The 21,897-nt window shown below is 35.5% G+C and overlaps 2 protein-coding genes across 9 annotated transcripts; one reads left to right on the plus strand and one right to left on the minus strand.

The window, feature by feature from the left end:
* Positions 1–317: 317 nt before the first annotated feature.
* LOC113721426 (THO complex subunit 4A-like) lies at positions 318–3,254 on the minus strand. 2 transcript variants are annotated; one of them, XM_027245549.2, is made up of 5 exons: positions 2,923–3,254; positions 2,712–2,804; positions 1,585–1,653; positions 1,321–1,502; positions 318–696 (listed from the first exon to the last, which is right to left on the minus strand). In XM_027245549.2, exons 1-5 carry the CDS (start codon positions 3,148–3,150, stop codon positions 564–566), a joined length of 705 nt encoding a protein of 234 aa, XP_027101350.1. In that variant the 5' UTR covers positions 3,151–3,254; the 3' UTR covers positions 318–563. The 2 variants fall into 2 exon arrangements, with proteins under 2 accessions (XP_027101350.1, XP_027101349.1); XM_027245548.2 differs by having other exon boundaries at positions 318–699.
* A 6,876-nt stretch (positions 3,255–10,130) lies between these two features.
* On the plus strand, positions 10,131–21,104 carry LOC113725506 (uncharacterized). Of its 7 annotated transcripts, XM_027248709.2 has the most exons (12): positions 10,156–10,658; positions 11,234–11,351; positions 11,851–12,738; positions 12,857–12,981; positions 14,471–14,668; positions 14,764–15,084; positions 15,265–15,727; positions 16,268–16,780; positions 16,857–17,188; positions 18,064–18,162; positions 18,243–18,368; positions 18,929–21,104. In XM_027248709.2, exons 1-12 carry the CDS (start codon positions 10,452–10,454, stop codon positions 20,690–20,692), a joined length of 5,154 nt encoding a protein of 1,717 aa, XP_027104510.2. In that variant the 5' UTR covers positions 10,156–10,451; the 3' UTR covers positions 20,693–21,104. The 7 variants fall into 7 exon arrangements, with proteins under 7 accessions (XP_027104508.2, XP_027104510.2, XP_071930064.1 ...); XM_027248707.2 differs by having other exon boundaries at positions 10,131–10,658; positions 14,764–15,727; XM_072073963.1 differs by having other exon boundaries at positions 14,764–15,727; positions 16,857–16,906.
* Positions 21,105–21,897: the final 793 nt, after the last annotated feature.

Raw genomic sequence — 21,897 nt, forward strand, 5'->3', positions numbered from 1 at the left:
TTCCTACTGAGGAAACAAAAATTAACTTATTATGCAATGATTAAAAAAAAAGTTGAATGAAACAAATGCAAACTCTTTTTTTTTTTTGGGCGAAAAAGATATACAAGTGAAGCGTCTTCGCAAGCTTAAGTTACATTTTAACTGATTATGCACAATCACTTTCACAAGCCTTTTTGCCAAAAAAAAGTTACACAAGTTTTTGGCCCCCACTAAGCATCATTGCATGTGAACTCTTTCTTGTAGCATGGTATTATTGTCAAAGACTCAAACTAGAAACAGTAGACTTTGTTTATCGAGATTCAAGAGAAGGCATCATAATGTTGGAGGAGTAAAATAATAGTAGTGTCAGCTAATTTCTCAGTGCAACCATCTACTTTGAAAAAAAAACCTCAGCAAAATGCAACTAAATCATCTTTGTACAAGTCACAAGAAGGGTTTATGTTCGGAACCACCCCAAAAGGCCAAAAGAACCAGGAAGTCAAAATTATGAACTAAGCTACTTCTTCCTTTTTTTTTTTTTTGGGGTGAGTGGGTAGGGGAGAGAAGGATGTTTACGTTTGAAATTAGCTGCTTAGCAGAGCATCTTCATGATATTTCTCCAAATCAGCATCAAGAGCTTCAGCTGAGACTTTTTCAGCAAGATTTTTCTTTCCTCGACCTTCCTGTCCACGTCTCCCTGCTTGCTTAAACCCATCCCTGCTGTTAATGACCAACAGAACAACGCAATATATAATTAGGGCAATGAAACAATGCAAAAGACACCATCTTACTGATTGTAGGCTTTCTTGAAATGCTTATTTATTACAGAAAATAGTTTTTCCTATATACTATTGCGTAGTACCATAAAAGAGAAGAGGACTCGAGGACCTCAATAAACTTCATCTCAACAACTAAATCATGTCGTACCAGGACAAACATGTCAAATCCATAGTTACGGCACTTAACAAGAGTCAGATAATGGACATTCTAAAACAAAAATAAAACTGATTGGAAACACACACCACGCAAACCTAAAATAAATTAAACCAAAAAGAAAAGGGGAAATAAGAGGTCCCTTGAGACCAGTAGAAATAAACAAATGATTAAACGGAATAGAAAACAAAAATCATGCCTCTGAGAGAGACAGATAAGAGATGTCAGCTCATTGGGTAACAACAAAATTGCTGATATTAAAGAAAATAATCCCTTACCACATGCAGTTAAGCAAATTGGTACAAAGGTGGTACAGCAGAACAAATAGACTGCCAGATTCCGAAGCAAAATAACAAGACATGCTCATGAAGACAAGCTATACAAAAGACATGAAGACATGTTACATACCTTCCGAAGGCCCCACTTTGATATCCCAAACCGCCTTCACTTGATGGAGGCACAGCAGATGGAACAAAATCAACTCCTATAATCTCAATTTTGATTGGCCTCCCATCAAGCAGCAAATCATTGTATCTATTGATAGCTTTTAAAGCATCTGAATGTCGTGCAAATACCACTTCTGCAGTACCCTAAGTCAAAAAATGTTGTCTAAGCTCGTGGCCAGAAAACATCTTCACAATGAAATATAAGTAACCAAATGCATATATGTACCATGGACTTTCCAGTCCGGTCATAGTGAATTGCATATCGCTTTAGCTCACCAACATCTGAAAATAGTACCTGCAAAAGATTACGTATATGCAACGCTTGATCCGAGCATTTTGCTATGAGATAAAATGTATGTTGTTTGCTTACTAGATTGAAGAGAAAAGAATTAAATATGCACATCTGATTCTATTCACAAGCAAGAATTGCTTCTAAAGACACCTAACTACTTCATTGCCCATAGTCGGCTTATCTTTTATCCATTCTGCTTTAGCAGTGTATTTCTGGCATTAAAAAGCTATATGGCAAGACAACCTCAAAATTTACATTCTCGAATAGTTGATCTCTCAAAGTGAATCGGAGTTGGCCAAAAGCAGAGAGAGAAGAATTGCAAGGTAAAACACAAGAACTATCTATTCCTCTGAATCTGCAGTTTCTCAATTAACGTGTAAACGTAGTTAATGATCAAAGGAGTGGCGCATGTATTATAAAGCAAGCAGGCGTGATACTCAAAAGAACTAGGGAACAACTAGCAAATGAGCTCCAGAGAAATATCTACTGAAGACAAAGAAAAAGGGAAAGAAAAAGAAACTGAGCTCCGGATTCCATTTAGGCAACTGAAAATACCCACACGAAAACTGATGTATTTCCTTATATTCACCTTGCGTTCCGTGCAAAGAATACGCAACGAATCTAATAACAAAGCCCATCAGAGTAGATTATGTATCATACATGCTTCAAAGCTTCATGGATTCATCATTCACTCTCGTTAAATTGTTAAAAAATTGGAAGTCCAACCCTCCAAATACTTATTTCAACTTGCCAGAAACAGGGCCCAGATTTTCATATTCAAGAATAAAGATGACTAAAACTTCTGAACTAATTCCAATCTTCGCAGAAGTCCTGATGCCCAGAAGCCCAGGAAGGGTGGATCAAGAACCAATAAACCAAATTTCAACCACATAAAATCAGCCAGGATCAACAAAGTACCAAGCTAACAAGCCCTTTTTCTTTTCTTTCTCTCTTTGCCTTGTTTGAATGAACATTTCTGTGCTGAAATGCTCCATGAAGTAAAAAATCAAAAACAGGCCAACAATGACAAGCACTGGAATAAGAGGAACCAAAAAATGCACCTTGATATCGTCATTAGTAACCCCATAATAGAGGTTGGACACGTAGAGTTTTGTCCCACTGCTAGCCCCTTCTTCTTCAAGCATCCAAAGCCCCTGCATTCATTTTTAAGTGCTAAATAAAACCTTAAAACCCCACCATTTTTTGTACAGATCCCTTCATTACGGGAAAACATGCAAAAACTAGTAAAAAAGAAAAGGAGGAGGGGGTGACCGGAGATCTTGAAGTCACAGCCACACGTGGTCGAAGGTACGGAACCGTACGGTACGGAACGAAGACCGGTGTCCGGCGGGTTGGGCCGGGACCAGAACTCATACAGTGAGCTTGGCCAAGGCCACGGCCACGTCCTCCTCCGCGGCCTCTGAAATTACCATGATCTCCTCCAGATTTCCTGTTTCTGTTGATAAGATCGTCTAGGGACATGTCCAGAAGATCGGCCATTTTTGAGTATCAATCAAGAAAACAAAAGCATTGAGGTTTTTTAGTTCTTCTTTTTGAGGAGGATTGGAGAAGAGGTTTTAGGACAGTGTGGCTGTTATGCGGGGGTTTATGAGTGACAAATGAAAAGCGAACAAAAAAATTCAAAATTTCACGTGATTAGTTAGGAGCACGAATTTTACTAGGTATTTACCAAAATAAACCAATATTTATTAGAAGTTCTGAAGTTAGCCCAAACCTTTTGAATTCTCTCTAAAATTAGAGATTTCGTTATTTGAAATAGCCGCTTAAAAGTCACTATTTGAAGTTTCAAAAGAATGACCTTACATGTTTAAAACAAGAAAATTAAAGATAAAAATAGTTCAAAACAAAGAATTTTAAATCGTCATCTCAAATGAACATTTCATCGCTATTTAAAAAAAAAAAAACGAAATCTCTACTTCAGAAAGAATTCAAGAATTTGAACCATTTTAAAAATTTTCAATAAATGTTGGATTATTTAGGCAAATAACCCCGAATTTTTCAATCACTTATCCAATTGTTGGTATCTTAAATTACCAATTTGCCCTTTTTGGATTTAGTGCATTAAAGGAGATCTTTCAGGGTTGAGTTTGGTAGAAAAGGTGAAACTGATGGGCGTCTTTGAAATTGAAAATGTACCGTACTGCAGTAGCTTCACGGGACTTAATTTTTGAATTTGTTTTCGGTTTTCACTTTTCACAGAGACGCAGGCCCGATATAAACTTGCTTCGCAAGAAAGTTGCCAGTTGCCACTTACAGAAATCCGAATGTAACCTTTCCTTTTTTAGTGCATCTTTTCTTTTTTGTTTAGAGCTCCGTTTCTTTTAGTCGCTCCTTTTTCATGCTTGCATTTATTTGACGTGTTAACTGATATTCGTACCCGTGACAGTTCGATGTTTAAGATCTGTTAGACTATTTATTGATGATAGGATGCAATTATGACAAGCAATATATATACATATTTGAACGTATATATCACTTTATTAATTTGAGGAAATCCATCATGTTGGCCGACCAATTTGGTGAGTGTGAAAATTTTGTTGTCACAAATTTGCTATAAACTCCGAGGCTTACTCGTATTACGCTGCGCAATCTCACAATTTGTACTCATACACGATTTATTTAGTCTAAACTTTCGAAAAAAAAGGGTAAGTCACAATTTGGATTTTTGGGCCTGTTTGGAATCTGAGTTTTTTGAGAATTTATCTAAAACTTTACTGCAGTGCACTGTAGAAGTTTTTGAAAAAATTTTGTAACTGTAGAAGTTTTTGAAAAAATTTTGTAGAAGTTTTTGTAAGGTGAAAAATTTTGTAAAAGTTTTTGTAAGGTAAAAAACTTTTTTTTTTCCCTTTTCTCTTTTTTTCTTTCTTTTTTTTTTCTTTTTCTTTCTTTCCTTTTTCTTTTCTTTCCTCTCTTCTTCTTCTTCTTCTTCTTCCTTCCCCCTCCCTCTTCCCCATTACCTCCCGCCAACCCCAATAGCAACTCCACCAATGCCACTTCCCGCCACTTCCCTCCTCCCTTTCTCCTTCTCCTCTTCTCTGTCCTGCCACCCTCCTCTGCGCCTTCGCCCTCTGCCCCGCCACCCCCTCCCCTACCCCTGCAAAAGCTCCCTCGCTACCCCTCTGCTCGCAACCCCCCTCCCCCACCCCTGCAAAAACTCTCCCGCCACCCTATTTGCCCGCCCCCTGCAAAAGTTTCTCCGCCACCACTCCCTCTCCCTCTCCCTTTGTCGCCACCTGAGTTTTGCGCATGAGTTTTGCAACAACAGAAATGATTTTTTTTTCCAATGTTCCATCTCCCTCTCCTCTCCTTATCTTGCCGACAGAATAAGCAGCATCAGTCGAGTGTATATATACATATATTTTTGCAATTTTCATTCTCCCCAAACTGCGGGAGGGAGAAGGTGGCGGGGAAAGACAGAGGGAAAGAGGGGAGGGGGGAGGGAGAAAGAAAAAAAAATAGAAAAAAGAGATTTTGGAAACCAACATATCGATCAAAGGGGGAGGGGAGGGAGAGAAAAAAAAAAGGAGGAAGGCTGGCAAAAGTTGGCCGGAATAGTTATCGGCGTGGGAAGCGATGGTGGAGGTGGTGGCTGGTTGGGTGGGGGAGGAAAAAGAAAAAAAGTTGAAAGGAAAGTTTTTTGTGTATTATTTTGAAGTATGTAAGTAAAAAACTTTGATAAATTTTTTGGGTTCCCGTAGCAAAAGTTGTTAAAATACTAGTAGTTAAAAAACTTGGCCAAAAATTTCACTTCCAAACAAGCCCTTTATGGCAAAAGAAATGAAATCCATCGAATAGTCATTATTTGAAATTTTTTCAACAGGGAGAATTGAATCCAAAATTTATATTCCTCAGGGTCTTTCGTGGAAAAAAGGGTAAGCCGCCATTTGGATTTTTATAGCCAAAGAAATGAATTCCACTAGATGATCATTATTTGAAATTTGGGATAATTTCATATACCTCCCCCTCATGAGGTTTCTGACAGTTTCACTCTCTTCCCTTGTGGTTTCAAAAATATCACAAACCTCTCATGTTAGAATTTAGGTCCCATTTCTTACATCATCATGGTCAAAAAGACTTAAATACCCTCACAAGTCAGCTAATATTTCATGATTATCAAGACAAATACATTCAAACTCACGTAATTATTTTTTTCTACGCTATATCTAATCTCCCTTTTACATGTATACATAGTCAAATAACTAACACCTAACATGATATACATTTTTTTAAGGGATAATTGCAGAAACCTCCCTTTAAATTTTTGACATTTGCACTGACCTCCCATGTGGTTTGAAAAATTACACTAACCTCCCCTGAGGTTACTAATCCTTTGCAAATTTAGTCTAAACGATTAAAATATTATTTTAGGGAGTGAAATTAGAATTTTGTACCAGATTTGCCCTTTGTGCTACATGTCCAATGAATGATAAATTACTATAAATCAATTAACAATTAATAAAGTTTAAAGAGTATAATTTATGGGCAAACACACATTACTCATTTAAAATACAGGCTCTCTACGGGTATTTTATTTTCAAACATTTAATTTGTGATAAATATATCAATATTTGTAAGTAAAATTCAAAAAGTGTTACGGTAATATTCTTGCAAAAAGGAAATCAGTAGGTTATTTATTTAATATAAATTAAATATTTTTTAAAAAAATGACCCATAAAGTATTAATTTTTTATGATTTTCATCAATTACATGAGTAAAGTATTCGTTCTTTATGTAAATTTTATTCATTTAATTTATATTAAATATATAAATATTTGTAACTAAAATTGAAAAAGTGTTATATTAATATTTTTACGGAAAAGAAATTGGTAGGTTTTGTATTTAACAAAAATTAAATATTTGAAAGTAAATACAAATCTGTATTTGAACGTAAATATTTGTATTAAATTAAATATTTGAAAGTGAAATACCCGTAAAGAACCGGTACTTTAAATAGTTACCGGCTCTTTATGGGTAAACACGCATTACTCATTTAAAGTACCGATTTTTTACGAGTATTTTACTTTCAAACATTTAATTTATGATAAATATATCAATATTTGTAAGTAAAATTCAAAAAGTGTTACAGTAATATTCTTGCAAAAAGGAAATCAGTAGGTTATTTATTTAATATAAATTAAATATTTTTTTTAAAAGAAATGACCCATAAAGTATTAATTTTTTATGGCTTTTATCTATTACATGAGTAAAGTATTGACTCTTTATGGGTGTTTTATTTTGAATCATTTAATTTATGTTAAATACATAAATGTTTGTAACTAAAATTGAAAAAGTGTTATATTAATATTTTTACGGAAGAGAGATTGGTAGTTTTTGTATTTAACAAAAATTAAATATTTGAAAGTAAATATAAATCTGTATTTGAGCGTAAATATTTGTATTAAATTAAATGTTTGAAAGTAAATGTATTTGCCTATAAACTATACTCCTTAAAGTTTATTAATTGTTAATTGATTTGTAGTACTTTGTCATTCATTTGACATGTAGTACAAAGGACAAATTTGGCAAAAAATTCTAATTTCACTCCTTAAAACAATATTTTAATAGTTTGGACTGAATTTGTAAAGGATTAGTAACCTCAGGGGAGGTCAGTGTAATTTTTCAAACCACATGAGAGGTCAGTGCCAATGTCAGAAACCTCAGGGGAGGTTTCTGCAATTATCCCTTTTTTTAACACCTAACCATGTCAAATTTATGCGTACCATTACACTATATTTTATAGATATACACAGTCAAATAACTAATATATAATATAATGTATATATTTATAAAATGATTATACCTCATAGATCACCCCGTGTAAAGTGTTTATAGGCAAATTAGTATTAGTCATATAGATAAACTTACATACCCACTGCAGCTTGTAAGGAGATGCACAAGTGGGTCAAAGCACCAATAATCATTCCAAATGTATACATACCATTGCACTATGCATATTGATGCGATGACTAATTGCAATATGCATGTGAACAAATAACTGCATGTTCAACAATTTCTATGCATTCTACTTGGTCGATAACACGGTGTACGTTATTTCAACCAGATTGTACATTCACTGCGTATTTATATACATGCTACTTATTGAAGCAAACTAATAAACTACATCTCTACTAAATATTTAATGTACTCTCATAAGCACTAATTGTCGATTTAATATGCAATTGGAACAAATAACCATCTAGTAAAAGCTTTTGATATAATATTATTGATGAATAACATATTGGGTTTGTTTGGATAGTGGGTTATTTCCCCAAATATATTTGCTTACATCACAATTACAATTTCCAATACAACTTTTTATCTTCCCAATTACCTTTTTATTTCACATATATCACATCACAAAAAGTGTTACAGTAAAAATATGTCAAATAATTTACAATCAAAACAAACCCATTGTATATGAAATTATCCCTTTTTCTAATTTATTTTTTATTTTTATTAATTTTCATTATTTCACTAATATACCTTGTACAGTTACCTCAGGAGCGTTTAGGGAAACAAAATTCCTTCTCTTTCCTGAAAACACTTTTTTATATTCACTTTTGACATCATGGACTGATTTTGTTACAAAATCCTAAATCTCGGGGGGAGGTTTGTGATATTTTTGAAACCACGGGGGGAGGATGGTGGGACTGTCAGAAACCTCAGGAGAGAAACCCTCAGGAGAGGTTTCTGAAATTATCCCTTGGAATATTCGTTTGAGAAGGGGGAATTGAGTCCAAAATATAATTCTTAAGGTTTCAACTTTAACTAGTATACAAATGTCAGTTTAGTTGCAAATGATTATTTTACTTATATCATAAATATATTTTCTAATCATCATTTTATTTCATATATATTATATTATAAAAGTACTATAGTATTGTTGTGAATAATTTTTTCGAATAAACTTCTATTTTCGACAATCTTATGTATGTAAAAACTAAATAGGTAAACTATACTCGTGAAATTCCAGAGACTGACACAAAATAGTAGATATCAAAGGTTAAGAGAAGATATGTTTAAACGAACACTCATGAACAATTATCCCAACCTGCAATTAATTGGCACTAATCCATTGCTTTAGCAGTTAATACTGGTAATTAAATGAAACGGCATAATAGAAACTTGAGACACTACTAAGGGGCGTTTGGTAAAAGGGTATCGGAATGAAAGAATGAAATAAACTCCATAATTGACGTTTGGTTCACTGGTATGGAAATTGAAATTTTGGAATGATTTCTAAAAATTTGGTATCCCTCTATTCCTTAGTAAAAGGGTGGGTTTTGTCCAAAACCCAAGTGTGATTCCAAAATCTTATAATTACATAATATTTAGCATAATTAATATATATATATATATTTATATTTATATTTATATTTATATTGTATTATATTATATTATAATATATACATATATAATATATTATAATTATAAAATTTTATTATAATTATTATTTTATTATAATATTAGTATATTATATAAATATATATTATAATTATTTAGTTAAATATAATTATATTTATATAATATATATTATAAATTTCTTAATATTATACAATAATATATTTATAATATATATGTATATTTATAAATGTATATTATATGTGCATATAATTATAATAAATACATGTATATAATATTAATAAATTATATAATTATAATTATATTTATTATTTTAAATATAATAACTATATTTAATATGTAATATATATTATATTTATATAATTAATTTTTGTATATATTATATAATTATAATTATATATTTATATTATAACATTTGCATATTTATATTTAATTATATATAATATTTAATTTAATTAGTTACAAACTTATAATAATAATTATTAGTTATATGTATTATATACTGTATATTAATTTATGTAATATAATTAATATTATCAATTATACTAATAATTATACATATTTACTAATAGAAATTATTAATCAGTTAGACTAAATTTACTAACATATTTAATTAGTAAAAATTTCTTATATTCCATTTACAAAGAAGCAATAACTATCATTTACGATGTGATTTATAATAATTTATTATATTCTATTCCAAAAGAGTCGACGAACCAAACATTAACTATAATAATGATACACATTTCAGGTACTTGAACCAAATAAATATATTGAAATGAATAATCTAATTCCAAATCCAAAATATCCGATTTCGATTCCAATTCCGATGTGCGAATCAAACGCCACCTAATACAACCTCACGGTGTGCTGAGGATTGGGCTGCCTTGGATCTAGGGAAATGTTTCCCTTTTGGCGCGGAAAGCGTATTTGGACCGATTTTTATTTTTTTAAAATACATTAGCATTTTTTTTGGGTGACATAATGCACCTGAAATAAAAAGTCAATTAAAAAGATAAAAAATAAAAAAATCAACTAATTAAGACGCAAGCAAAATTCTCTTTTGTCTAAAAGACAAAAAAAAAAAAAAAAAAAAAGAAGTTCTCCCGCAATCACGTATTCAAGCAAGATGAAGAAGGAAGGCAAAGGCGGCCACCTGCGACCTCCGTAAATGCCGACAAAAAAGAGGCCACCGCAGCCCAAAATTAGTTACTACGTCATAATTCACAGTAAGAACGCCCAGAAGAAGCCACCATCCTTCCTCCATAACACTTTTATTCTTTTTTGCATAAATTTGCATTTCGTGAGGGGGTTTCCAATTTCACAGTTTTTAACCGCCAAAGCCGATGTAGAAAGAGAGAGATAGAACAAGACCCCCCCCCCATCCCCCCAAAAAAAAAAGTGAGTTGGAGAGAGAAATGGAGGAAAGCTATGAAGTAATGAAGAATAACAGCGACGACGACGACGACGACCACAATTCTACCCAAAAAGCCGGCCAGAGAGTTGCTGTAGCTAGGGGGGAAAAGCTCGCTCCGGCTACTAATTCCAAGGCTAAGGCTGCAGCTAATGACTCCTCTAAAAGCAGAGAAGAAGGCGAACTCTCTTCCTCTGATGATGACGACGATGTATTCTCTCTAGCTTCAAACCCTAATTTTATGTTTCAGTCTGAGCTATGAACTTATCACCTGCATCGCTGCTGGAAATTATGGACCTTTCTTCTTTTCCCTGTATGAATCACGAGTAAATCTTTTGTTATTTTCTGCTTTAGTTGTAGGACTTTCTGAAACATTTGTTACTTTTCTTCCATTAAAATGGTTGAGTATGAGATTTTCTTTTTGGTTGATTTTGGTAATTTTACTTTAAAAAAAAAATTTATTAGTCTTCGAACGCTAAGAAGAAGCCCTGTTATTTGAGGGCTACGTTTGTTCTGTTTAGTTTGCATTTGTGTTGTTCTGTTGCTTTTCTTTTTTTCTGTTTTTTCTTTTAAACGTTAGAGGCGGAGTTGTTGGTGACATTCAGTTTTTTGATATGCATGCTTGTGGAGATTTGATTTTAGGGCTTTCTTAATACATGCAGACTTTAATAATTGTCGTTCTACAATAGAATAGGTTTTTGGTCACGGCACCTTTATTTATTTTTGCTTTTAGGAGGTGGAATTTAGCCAAGTTGTTCTCCTTAGGAAGTGAATTTGATCCTACAGGACTTCCATGCTACTGCATCTGCATCTCATCTTGCTGGATGTGATACTGCTCAGACGGATTGGCCAGATTCTGCTGAAGCTTCTTCAGTAGATAAGGTCATTCAGGATGCAGAGAGGGGTACGTTTACTACACCTTGAGTTTAATTGTTTTTAACCTTCTTGGGGTAACTATATATAATCTGGATGGACGATTAGTTACTTGGTATGCAACTGTTCTCTTTAAATAATTGGCGGACAATGCATTAAGTCATTATATAATGGTTGTTCGGAATCCATGCTCTAATCCCCAATTTCTGGGACCTTTTACCATGTGTAGAAGTTGATAATTGTCTCTCTGTATAGAATCATAAAAACTCCTTTTGGAAATGCCATATGTACAGTAACCAGCTTTTCGAGTCTGAATTTTGTTTGGTCCAGTACTTTGGGATTCCACTATCTACTCCTCGGTGGTGATATTTGCATGTGTATATAGACCCATTATGTTATGCACGATGACTAAATTTTATGCGCATTTGTTGGAGGTTCTTTCTGTGTCTTGGGAAGGGACAAGAATGTTATTGTTTAGTGTAGTTTGCTTGCTTGATTCTCCAACTCCATTAGTTGCTTTTTGTTCACAGAACAGCATGATCCTGCCATCAAGTCTGCAAGCATGGTTGGTCTATCTTCTAGAGCTTCTCAGCAGTCAGACCATCTCAAGAGTTCTGAGAAGAATCGAGGACCATTTGTGCCATTTGTCATAAGTTTTTCAGATGATGAGAGTGGCAGTGATTCTGATGATAGCAGGCGTAATACCCTGGCAACTAAAGACCAAACACAGCGAGTAGATAGAAGTGGCAGACCGCCTGTATCTTCTCTCCAAAGGTCGCAGAAGTTGCTTCAAAATAAAACTAAGAAAGCTAGATTAGTCAACAGAGAAGCCTTTCCTAGTCGCCCATTTGTCAATGGAGCAACTTCATGGAATTGTAGACAAATGCCTAGCTCTAGAAGTTTCAGTACTGCACAGAAAGGGGTAGCCAGTGATCATGGGTCTTTGCAGAAATCAATTGTACATGTTAATACTAACAAAAGACAACTGCAAGACCTAAGACAGCTAATTGCAATCCGAGAAAGTCAGTTAAAGCTCAAGTCAACCCAGCAAACTAAAAATTCAGTTGGTGGATCAGGTAGTGATGGTAAATTTAAAAACCCTGGCAATCCTGGGAACAGGGTTCGTAAAGACTCAGGTTTTGACTTGCGCGGTGAGTTTAACAAAGCTGACAAGAAGCGCCTAAAAACTGGAGAACCACAGTGTAGCCAGCTAGATTTAGATAATAATCTTCATTCTCTGCAGCCGATTTTAACATCAGGAAAGTCTAGGGTGGATAATAGTGGTAAAGAGAGTGTAGATGATCATGATCATCGTAGCAAAAAACTTTCGTTGGGTACATCGCTTTCTGGAGTGCAGAAACAGTCAGAGGCGAGGGACTCTCTTTCATTAGAAAATCCTCTTAATACTGCTATTGCGGGTAAGTGCTTAATTTTCTTTTTCAATGCTTTGCTTTTGGAGAAGGGGGGGGGGAGGGATTGGGCAGCATACTGCACAGTTTGAGATGCCTAATGAATGGCGTGATAATTATTATGCAGGTAATAGTACTGTTGCTATTAACATACAGTGTGCCAGGAATCCTAAACAAGGCGATCCTGTAATTTGGTTGAAACAATCTGGGCAAATAGGAAAAAGGGCGACTGGTGATTTTCCAAATAGATCAGTAAGACACAGATATATATCCTATATATGTCTTTTGGTAGCTTTGATCATTATTTTTAGAGATGTGCAGAGCCTAAAAATTGGCTTATTCTAGATCCAAACATGCTTATTTTGATATCTTGAAGTTCAATTTTACCAGTTAGAATAATGAATAAGGTTACTACCTGTAGAAGAGCAATGAGGCAAAGTTCAACTAAGAGCCAATTGTTAATGGCATGCAATGGTGTTGCAACATGGCCATGTCATCTACCTATGTTTTTGCCACGTGACTTGCTCTTTTCCTATGAATATGTCTGGAATATAAAAAATACATGGATATGCACTGATCTTTGAAGTTTTGCCTTGCCTTTTAAAGCTGAAACAAATAGCTTAATGTTGTATGTGACTTTAAATTCTTTCAAGTTGTCCTTTGTGATCTTTTCCTCCATATTCAGCTTGGTCTTAGAGTAATTCTGGGTATTTATAATTTAGTTGGGAGAGATTTATTCTCCTAGCTGTTAATGGAAAAAACTTAGTAGTAGCCGCATAAATATTGGTTTTTTTTTTCTTTCTTTCTATTTTTTCCTCTCTCTTGGTTGTACTTTTTAACTTGCTGAATTAGGACATCTACCCCCTACCATCAGACCATACTTCTATATGATTGAATCTTGATGTTTACGTCTTTCATTCACCAAACATGCCATAATTACTTTACTAGTTGTTCTTGGCTAGGGTTCTGAGGAATGTCTTAGCAATTTCTTTATAAGGTCTCTTGTGGTGTGGTATCAGCTATTTGATCTCATAGTGCTGAATCAAGGAGCTTCATTTTCTTTCTAGTCTGTGCGACAACTTGTGTATATGAATCTCAAGCAGATCTCTTGTTTATTGTTATAATCTCATGAACATGGTGGTGGAAGAGCTGATATCTCTGCCTGTTCCTACCACACCATCTCCGGTCCTCAATGGATCTGCTTGTGTATTTTATTGTAAAACAGAGCTTTTCTATAGCTTCTCGAGCACTGATGCTTATTTAATGAAATTGCAATCCTTTTTGTCCCAATTTTCCTCATATTGGTATATGGATGTAATTAGGAGTCGATCTTTCGCTTGTTTTGTTGTGGTGTGCTTTCTTCTTTAATTTTCCTGATCTGTGTCTTTGTGGGAGCTTAACAGATGAGGGGAGTTGAAAAACAAAGCAGGATATAGTTAATTTGGTCATAGCTGTTTCTTAAATTTGGGATAGAATGTGGGTTTTTTTTTTTTTTTTTAATTTCCAATTCCTCCAAAAATCTGCAGTCCCATGTCTGCCACAAAGCTAAAAAGCTTCAGTGAATCTTTTCCTTTATTCTGTCTATACTTGAAAGATTTATTATTTTTCTGAAGCTTCTTGTGTTAAACAATTCTGTTTTGGGTGGGAAGGTGTTTTACGTTCATATCAAGGTGTGTGAGTCCAGACTTGTGTTATATACAGTTTTACGTATGCATTGTCATTCTCTTTTCTTACTCTTAAGAACAATGTGGAGTTGGATCCCGAGGAGTATGCTCGTCATGATGTGCAAGTGTCCATCCAGAACAATGTTACATCTGGCACTAATTTAACAGAAAGGTGTGATAGCGATCAAGCAAAATCTAGTGACCAAGTGAGCAAATTAAAATCAGATGACAAAGTTCAGGCATCTAGCCTGTATCTTGTTGATGGTAACTTACAGGTTTGTTCTGTACCACAGCTTTTGCTTTATTTATTTACTTTTAAAATCTTGGGCCTCACATTCTATTTTGATTATCTCTTTCTGTTTCCTTGCAGAAGGCAAGTCTGAGTAATCCAAGTTTGTTGAATGGTTTGGACAAGTTAAACATGATGGGGAATAACATGGATTTGCAGTCACTGCTGGAGTATGAGGAGTTGCAAGATAAGGAAATAGAGGATGCACAAGAGCATCGGCGCCGATGTGAAATAGAAGAAAGAAATGCACTTATGGCTTATCGGAAGGCCCAGAGAGCCTTGATTGAAGCTAATGCGAGATGCTCTCAACTCTACAGTAAAAGGGAATTATACTCGGCACAGCTTCGATCTCTCATGATGGAGAACCCAAATTTGGTTGTCTCCCTAAGACAGCATGATCAGGTAGAAACCCAATTGGATTCTTCTAATTATGTTTCTGATGTTAATGAGCATCAAATACCCGCATCCAGCCATCAAGTGCACACTGGATCTGATATTAATGGCATACGTGGTTATGATAGTAATGTACCTCCTGCAAACGATCACTATCAGAACCTGTCTAATATGCATGTGAGTGGGCAGAACTTGGTATCTGATCCTTGCTCCAAGCGTGAGGGAAGTCCTTCAGAGGGTCACAAGCAACCTGTGTCAAATGGTGTCTGCTCCCCTTCTGGTGATTTAAGTCAGTCATCTTATCAGGAAGGTGAGATATTTGAATTTAACCATAAATCTGCTCAAGAAAATATAGAATCTGAAAGAACATCAGAATTCAACAAAGATAGGGAAAAGGACATCTATGAGGAGTCTGAAAGACAACCACCATTTGATAGTTCTCAGGACTGTTTTCTTCTTGAAGCGTCATTAAGGTCACAGCTCTTTGAAAAGCTAAAGACAAAAAAATTGCCAAAAAAGGGGACAACCCAGGGCACGGAAGATTTAGTTGAAAGAAATGATGAAAATGATGACAGTAGACAGATGATGGAGACTGATACTGCAGATGTACCATTGTCTGAGGCAGAGAATGGCAAACATTCAGATTATGAAGGTAATATTTCTTCTTGAGGATTTACCTGTTTGTCCTGTGATCCTTTCTCAATAGTTCTGGGTAGAGCATTAAAGAAGTCCAAAGTCATGAGAATGGAAATTTTATCTTACTGTAAGGAACTCCAGAGTACACCTGCTACTTTGTTCTTTTGCAAATGTTCTATTTATTGCTATTTGTCATTCCATTGTGTAGATTTATTTTTTGACTTGACTCTCTAATTAAATCTTGGATAAATAGTGAAGAAATCTATTTGTGCAGTCACCACCTCTCTCTCCAGTAAACGTTGTTTTCGATGCTGTATGACAAACTCGCTTTCATCTGATTGGAAGCCAATTATGTGACTTGCACCGTGCGGAGACTCTCTTCCCCCTCCCCCTCTCCTTTTGATATGTCTACCAAGTGGAGACTTCGATGATCCATTTTGTCTCAGATGTTTGTAATTGTACATGTTGACTCTTGCTGTCATGTATCCTGGTTTATGATCTTTATTTTTGTAACTTGATATTTTCTGTGATTTTACAATTTCTCCTTTTGGTACAGATTATAGCAAGGAAGAAAGATGTCCTGAACTACCAGTCCAGATTAACAACCAGTTTGATATTCCGCATTCAGAGCATGCATCTTCCTCCCAAGATGTTTGTATGGGTAGTTGTATTTCTCTGGGAAGTCAAGAATTTAAAACCTCTGGCACTTTTCTCTTGCCGTCAATGAAGAGTGCATTTAGTGCCCTGAAGTTCATAGAACTTTGCAGTGTGCTAGAGTCCAATAATGCAAGTAGAGGTATGCTCATATCCGATGTTGATGAGGAGAATGAGGATAACTGGGTCACTTGTAAAAGCAAGCCTAGTATATCAAACTTGGATTTGCCTGAAACTTCAATCGACTTATTTGTTGGACAAAGTGGGTATTACTCCTGCAATCTAGCTATTGACCCATTCTGGCCACTTTGTATGTATGAACTCCGAGGAAGATGCAACAACAGTGAGTGTTCTTGGCAGCATGTTAGAGACTACTGCTGTGACAACATGAAACATGATAGTACTGATTATTCTGGTAATGTTAAGTTCGCTTAATCTCTAATATGAATCATGAAATTCTTTTTTATACAATGTCTGTTTTTCTTTTGTAGTTGTTCAGGTCAGAAGACAATCACCCAGGGAACAATTTGACGGTGCTATGGTGCGTAGGAAGTCTCTGAATCACGTTGATTTAGCTGCCCCTACTTATGTTGTCAGCTTAGACATTCTGAAACCTGATTCACAATCATTTATACCTACTTCATCTCAAGGTTATGGACAATGCTGGGGGAAGTGTTTCAGTGCTTTCTTGGTTTTGTCTAGTTTGTGTCCGATGGTTTCACAATCAAATGAGCCATTTTTGCATGGCACTCAAGCTCGTATAGAGGTCCACTGTAGCTGGAATAGACAGACATCTTATTTTAACAACAGAAATGGGACACTGGTTTGTCAAAGAATCCTTTCCTTCTTTGGGTAGTTTGTTTATGAGTCCTCATCCTTGTGGCTTCCAATTTCATTTACTTGATTGTTGAATTACTGCCGGCCTTTTGGCTTTGAGGTGGAATGCTTATTTTCATGGAGTTGATCTTTTGGATAGGAAAGTATAGGAATTGGTGAATGTTCATGTTTCTGCCTTTCTAGAGTTTAATCTTTAATGGAGTCTTTATATTGTGTTCCCTCTTTCCTAAACAGAAAATGTAACTTCGTTAATGTCGTAAATCTTGAAAATGTTCTTCTGAGATGTCAATTCCAATTTGCTTTTCATTTTGGAACATCAAATTTTGTTGTGGTACAGGATCTATAAGCAGATAAATACTTGAAGTGTTTATTTTATTAAAACAAAATACTGGAAAGACAAGCACTCCTAGGTTCCTTAACTTTCAGTGCATATCTGCTTAGAAGACAGCAATTCCCTAGTGTTTGCTATTGGCATTCATATCTATTTCTGTTTTGGAACACATGAAGTCATTACCTATGATTTGTGCTTGTAGTGTTGCTTATGCACTCTCTTGGATTCTCATGGTAGATGTTGTTCATATCAATCTATTTATACTTAAAGTGGGGTAGCTCATGCTGGAATTATGAGGATCCGCCTAGCTTTTTTCCTTTGCTCCTTGTAGAACTCTGTCTTCCTTCCCCTTCAACTGATTCTTGTTTTACTTTGTGCTAGTTTAGCGTGTGTTTCTGCTAGCGTTTTGCATTTAATTCAGTGTAGTACACCTTCTAATATTGCAATTTTGGTAGGCTCTCCAGATGAATTGTTTTCTCATTTTCATGGGTATATAGCAATTAACTTACATATTCTTGGGGTTTTCTTAGGGTCAAATTGATCAATGTGTCGTTGATGCTGACCAATCCCTGGAAATAGCTCTCCTTAATTTCAATCAGGAGGCTGACAAGTATAAAGCAAGGATGCAGGTATTAAATGGTTATTGAGTTGGACCAGAGTATTCAGTTTGGAAGGATTTTGTTCTCATTCCATTATCTAAAATATTTAGGCTCTTAAAGTTCTTGCTCAAGCCATTGAGGACAATCCCACATCTGCAGTTCTTTGGATAGTTTACTTGCAAATTTTCTACAGTAATCAGAAGGCAATTGTAAAGGATGACTTGTTCCGATATGCGGTATGTATGTTTCTTTTATTTTCTATACAATGAAGAATTGGAAGTTCGAGACTCCTCAGTTGTGCCTTTTGGATTCAATGTTTGATATAACCGTGTCATTATTGAAAGATTTCTATGAGTTTTATATGAAAATAAAGGCGTGATGAGAGCAAAGGTATCTTATTTAGATAGAAGGTCTTCACAATATCAAAGTCTTCAGGATTTGATATTCACTACCATTTTTGCTAAATGGTCATAAACAAACTATTAACATTTAGTACTGTTTCTTTTCTGTCTTTCTTTTTTTGAATATATTCTTGTTCTTGCCCTATTTTCCCTGTCCCAGTTCCTGGATTACTCTTTCTTCTCTCTTTGTTTCCTGTTGTTTATTCATGGTATTAAAAACAGAGGTGCATTATGACGACCTTAGTGATATTTATTAGTCTTGCTTGCAATCGTCCCTGTTCTTCATGGGGAAAAATATCACTTGTTCACCAAACTTCTGTTATTGTTGTCTAGGTTTCCAGTTTTGTGTTTATTTCAGTACCAGGAGTTTATGAACTGCTTTATTTGATTTCCAGGTTGAATACAACAAAGAATCTTATGAACTCTGGCTTTTATACATTAACAGTCGTGTACAGCTTGATGATCGGCTGGCTGCATATGATATTGCCCTATTGGCTCTTTCTCACCATACGTCTACTTCTGATGGAGATGCCATGCGCGCAAGCCATTGCACTTTGGATATATTTCTGCAGATGATGAATTTTTTGTGCATGTCTGGCAGTGCTGGTATGGCCCTTGAGAAGATCTCTGGGCTCTTTTTGTCCTCTAAGAAATCTGACAATAACCTTCAACTTTCTCTTCCTGATATTGTTACTTGCCTGACCATTTGTGACAAATTCATCTTCTGGATCTGTTGTGTGTATATACTTCTATATAAGAAATTGCCTGATGCTGTGGTACAGAAATTTGAATGTAGGAAAGAATGTTCTGCTATAGAGTGGCCTTCGGTTTCTTTAAGATCTGATGAGAAGCAACAAGCTGCTTCACTCTTGGAATTAGCTGTTGATTCACTAGCATTGTACATGGATCATGAATCACTTGAAAATGAAACAACTCTAAGGGCTGCACACCTGTTTGCTCTCAACCATGTTAGATGTGTATCGGTCCTGGAGGGCCTCGAATGCAGTAGAAATTTGCTTGGAAAATATATCAAGTTGTATCCGTCATGTTTAGAACTTGTTTTGATGTCAGCTCGGGCTGAATATGACTTGGGGGGCTCCAATTTTAATGGATTTGAGGAAGCTCTTAGAAACTGGCCGGATGAAGTTCCTGGCATTCATTGTATTTGGAATCAATATGTTGGATGTGTCTTCCAGAGTGGGAAATTTGATTTTGTGAAGGACTTAATGGACCAATGGTTTCATTCTGTTCTGGAGGCAAGATATTCTGATTATGGAGTTTTGCAAGCTAAAGATGAGAAGTCAGATAGTTCACTGATGTCAATTTCAGTGTCAGATCTCCATGCTTGGTTTTTGAGTTGTGGTCAGAATGACACTGTGTTCGGGATGCTCAATCTTTCATTGTATAAATTACTGCAGAACAATCAATCCGAAGCTCAAGCTGCATTAGATCTGGCACTGAAGGCAGCTGCCGCTGATAATTACCAGCATTGTTTGAGAGAACTTGTCCCGTTTTTGCTTATAGGTAGTATCAGAGATAAGGGGGTGGTTCATCTCAAAGGCATATTGAACATTCTGAATGTTCATCTGGTTGATGTTCGAGCTTCACTTGGCGCAGAACCACTGTCGCGAGATTTCATTCAAAAAATCAAGAAGCCTGTTGCCCGACAGCTTGTCAGCAAGTTGTTGAGTCCAGCTTCAGCTGACTTTTCTTTGATGAGCTTGGTTCTTGAAGTATGGTACGGTCTTACTCTGTTACCCCGTGTTTGTGATAAAGTGACGGATTTGGTGGACTTTGTGGAAGCCCTGATGGAGATTCTGCCTTCTAATTATTTGCTTGCATTTTCTGTCTGCAAAAAGCTTAGTTCCAATGCCACAAAGTGCTCTGCCAGTTTATCTTTCTGGGCAAGTTCACTCTTGGTAAATGCACTTTTTCATGCTGTTCCTATAGCACCAGAATATGCATGGGTGGAAGCAGCAGATGTTTTGCATGATTTGACGGACATTAAGTGTATACAGGAGAGTTTTCACAAGAAAGCTGTATCCGTATATCCGTTTTCCATCAAACTCTGGAAATCTTATCTCCGTTTATGCGAGACTGAAGGAAATGTGGGATCTGTTAAAAAAGCTGCCAAAGAAAAAGGAATCGAGCTGGACTAACAATATGTTCATGAAAGAATGTCAGGTTGGTTGCTTTGGCAATCAGCTGAAGCAAATTTTGGGGAAACGTGTATCTGTTACATTTAGGCAAACTTGCTAGATGATGATTGAGTAAACATAGTTGTGTAAATACTTGAACCGTCAGTATATGTGACATGTCGGTTTACAGGATAGTCGCCTGGTGCTCTGGAACTCATTCCTGTGCATCCATATTAGTTCTGTCTTCTCTTTTGTGAACGAGCTAGACTGGATCATATGCGGTTACCCAGTTTAGTTCTCATTACCAGTGTATCTTCGCATAAGAGTTTTGAGTTATAAATATCCAGTCATTTATAGTTTATGCACTCTGGTCAGAGCCCAGAGGAAGGAATTGAAGCTTGAGGAATTGAAGCTTGTGTGTTTTCTGGTGCAATGTTTTTTCATTTGCAATGAATGGACGGAGTGAGCAAGCATCTTGGTCTGCTTTCATTTGTTTATACGCGGATCTTCGGAGGGTTAAATAGAAGGATGGTCAGGGTGACAAAAGTATGGAGCTAACGGAAGCTAAATACGTAAATACTTGCGGGAGAGGTAAAATATGAGCATTGTGCTTTGAGAATACATGAATTAGACTGGTACAGCCATGAATCTTATGCGGTAACTCTCTATTCCGCCTCTAGGTCAAACTCATATTCTCCGTGATTGTGATATCTTATATTTTTTTGGTAGAAACATGTAGAAAGGTAAGGAAGCTATATGTCATAGTAAGATAAGAAGTTTCTGGTGAAATCAATGCGAAGTTGCTATTATAACGTGTTTGAGACCCGTACTTTTGACTCGGTGTAAGAATATAATTGCAACTCAAGAGTCATAGAAATTATTATTAATTATAAGTTTTTTTATGAAACAATTATTTATAAGTTGATGATAGTATCAAATCACAGTTGAGGCAGAGTCTTGACTCCTTGTAAGGATGCTTCTATAGAGTCCAATTAGCTAGGATGTAAGCTAAACCTTATTATGAAATGTAGAAGATTGTAATTCTCATTATGGTAGCTAATAAATACTCCCTCCCTTTTTTTTTATAACTGATGTTTAAGGTTTTGCACACCAATTAAGAAAAGTTTTTCATTGCTTAAATCTGTATACTACTTTCCTTTTGTACCCTCATTAATTGTCCAATTCACCTATGGAGGGGCAGATAATTACTAGGGTTGTTACAAAGA

This window comes from Coffea arabica, chromosome 2c (assembly GCF_036785885.1).
Source record: "Coffea arabica cultivar ET-39 chromosome 2c, Coffea Arabica ET-39 HiFi, whole genome shotgun sequence".
Lineage (NCBI taxonomy): Eukaryota > Viridiplantae > Streptophyta > Magnoliopsida > Gentianales > Rubiaceae > Coffea > Coffea arabica.

Excerpts from the sequence above, each read along its gene's own strand:
- LOC113721426 (XM_027245548.2), bottom strand. The coding sequence starts at position 3,150 with ATGGCCGATCTTCTGGACATGTCCCTAGACGATCTTATCAACAGAAAC. Across the intron at positions 1,654-2,711 it reads TTACTAATGACGATATCAAG|GTACTATTTTCAGATGTTGG; the intron begins GTGCATTTTTTG and ends AATCTTTTGCAG. Across the intron at positions 700-1,320 it reads CAAAGTGGGGCCTTCGGAAG|CAGGGATGGGTTTAAGCAAG; the intron begins GTATGTAACATG and ends GGTCATTAACAG.
- LOC113725506 (XM_027248707.2), top strand. The coding sequence starts at position 10,452 with ATGGAGGAAAGCTATGAAGTAATGAAGAATAACAGCGACGACGACGAC. Across the intron at positions 17,189-18,063 it reads ACAACAGAAATGGGACACTG|GGTCAAATTGATCAATGTGT; the intron begins GTTTGTCAAAGA and ends GGGTTTTCTTAG. Across the intron at positions 18,163-18,242 it reads AGTATAAAGCAAGGATGCAG|GCTCTTAAAGTTCTTGCTCA; the intron begins GTATTAAATGGT and ends TAAAATATTTAG.